The sequence below is a fragment of the Oryx dammah genome, unplaced genomic scaffold, assembly GCF_014754425.2.
Source record: "Oryx dammah isolate SB20612 unplaced genomic scaffold, SCBI_Odam_1.1 HiC_scaffold_27, whole genome shotgun sequence".
Classification (NCBI taxonomy): domain Eukaryota; kingdom Metazoa; phylum Chordata; class Mammalia; order Artiodactyla; family Bovidae; genus Oryx; species Oryx dammah.
The window spans coordinates 112,599,037-112,600,643 of record NW_024070211.1 but is presented as its reverse complement, the minus strand read 5'-3'; the positions used below and the strand labels follow the sequence as shown (position 1 = coordinate 112,600,643).

Sequence of the window (1,607 nt, the reverse complement as noted above, 5' to 3'; positions counted from 1 at the left end):
GGCGCTCAGCCTTCTAGACAGGGATCAAGACCATCCCCATGGAAAGGAAATATAAAAAAGCAAAATGGCTGTCTGGGGAGGCCTTACAAATAGCTGTGAAAAGAAGAGAGGTGAAAAGCAAAGGAGAAAAGGAAAGATATAAGCATCTGAATGCAGAGTTCCAGAGAATAGCAAGAAGAGATAAGAAAGCCTTCTTCAGAGATCAATGCAAAGAAATAGAGGAAAACAACAGAATGGGAAAGACTAGAGATCTCTTCAAGAAAATTAGAGCTCTTTCCCATCTTGCAAGGTAAGAATGGTGGTATGTCTCTTCAGGACTAGATTTCAAGATCCCAATCCTTCGCCATCCTAGCCCAGAGGGTATCAAGTTGACATCTGCAGGGGTCAGACACCCTCGGGACCTTCTGAGAGGCCTCCTGGACGCTTCATTTCTCTCTCTTGGGTTTACGATGGCGGGTGAAAAGGCTGAGAAGCCAGATACTAAGGAGAAAAAACCTGAAGCCAAGAAGGCTGATGCTGGCAAGAAGGCTGATGCTGGCAAGAAGGCTAAAAAGGTGGAAAAGGTGAAGAAGGTTAAGAAGGGGAAGCCCCACTGCAGCCGAAATCCTGTCCTGGTCAGAGCAATTGGCAGATATTCCCGATCAGCCATGTACTCCAGAAAGGCCTTGTACAAGAGAAAATATTCAGCACCTAAATCCAAGGTCGAAAAGAAAAAGAAGGTTCGTGTTCTTGCTACTGTCACAAAACCAGTTGGTGGCGACAAGAATGGTGGTACCCGAGTGGTCAAACTTCGCAAAATGCCTAGGTATTACCCTACGGAAGATGTGCCTCAGAAACTGTTGAGTCATGGCAAAAAACCCTTCAGTAAGCGTGTGAGGAAGCTGCGTGCCAGCATCACTCCTGGGACCATTCTGATCATCCTCACTGGGCGCCACAGAGGCAAGAGGGTCGTTTTCCTGAAGCAGCTGGGCAGTGGCTTGCTACTTGTGACTGGGCCTCTATCCCTCAATCGAGCTCCTCTGCGTAGAACACACCAGAAATTTGTCATTGCCGCCTCCACCAAAATCGATATCAGTGGTGTGAAAATTCCAGAATATCTCACTGACACTTACTTCAAGAAGAAGCTGCATAAACCCAGACACCAGGAGGGTGAGATCTTCGACACAGAGAGAGAGAAATACGAGGTCACAGAGCAGCGCAAGGTTGATCAGAAAGCTGTGGACTCCCAAATTCTGCGAAGAATCAAAGCTGTCCCTCAGCTCCAGGGCTACCTCCGCTCTGTGTTTGCTCTCACAAATGGAATTTATCCTCACAAAGTAGTATTCTGAACTTCTTGCAAAGAACCTAATTAAATAACTTGTCATTTCAAAAAAAAAAGAAAATTAGAGATACCAAAGGAACGTTTCATGCAAAGATGGGCTCGATAAAGGACAGAAATGGTATGGACCTAACAGAAGGAGAAGATATTAAGAAGAGGTGGCAAGAATACACAGAAGAACTGTTCAAAAAAGATTTTCATGACCCAGATAATCACGATGGTGTGATCACTCACCTAGAGCCAGACATCCTGGAATGTGAAGTCAAGTGGGCCTTGGAAAGCATCGCGA

The 1,607-nt window shown here is 45.7% G+C and overlaps 1 protein-coding gene across 1 annotated transcript; it reads left to right on the top strand.

Annotated features, from left to right (window-relative positions):
• Nucleotides 1-277: 277 nt before the first annotated feature.
• On the top strand, nt 278-1,377 carry LOC120854935 (60S ribosomal protein L6-like). The gene has a single exon (XM_040229371.1). The coding sequence runs from the start codon at nt 450-452 to the stop codon at nt 1,326-1,328; it is 879 nt and encodes a 292-aa protein (XP_040085305.1). The 5' UTR covers nt 278-449; the 3' UTR covers nt 1,329-1,377.
• Nucleotides 1,378-1,607: the final 230 nt, after the last annotated feature.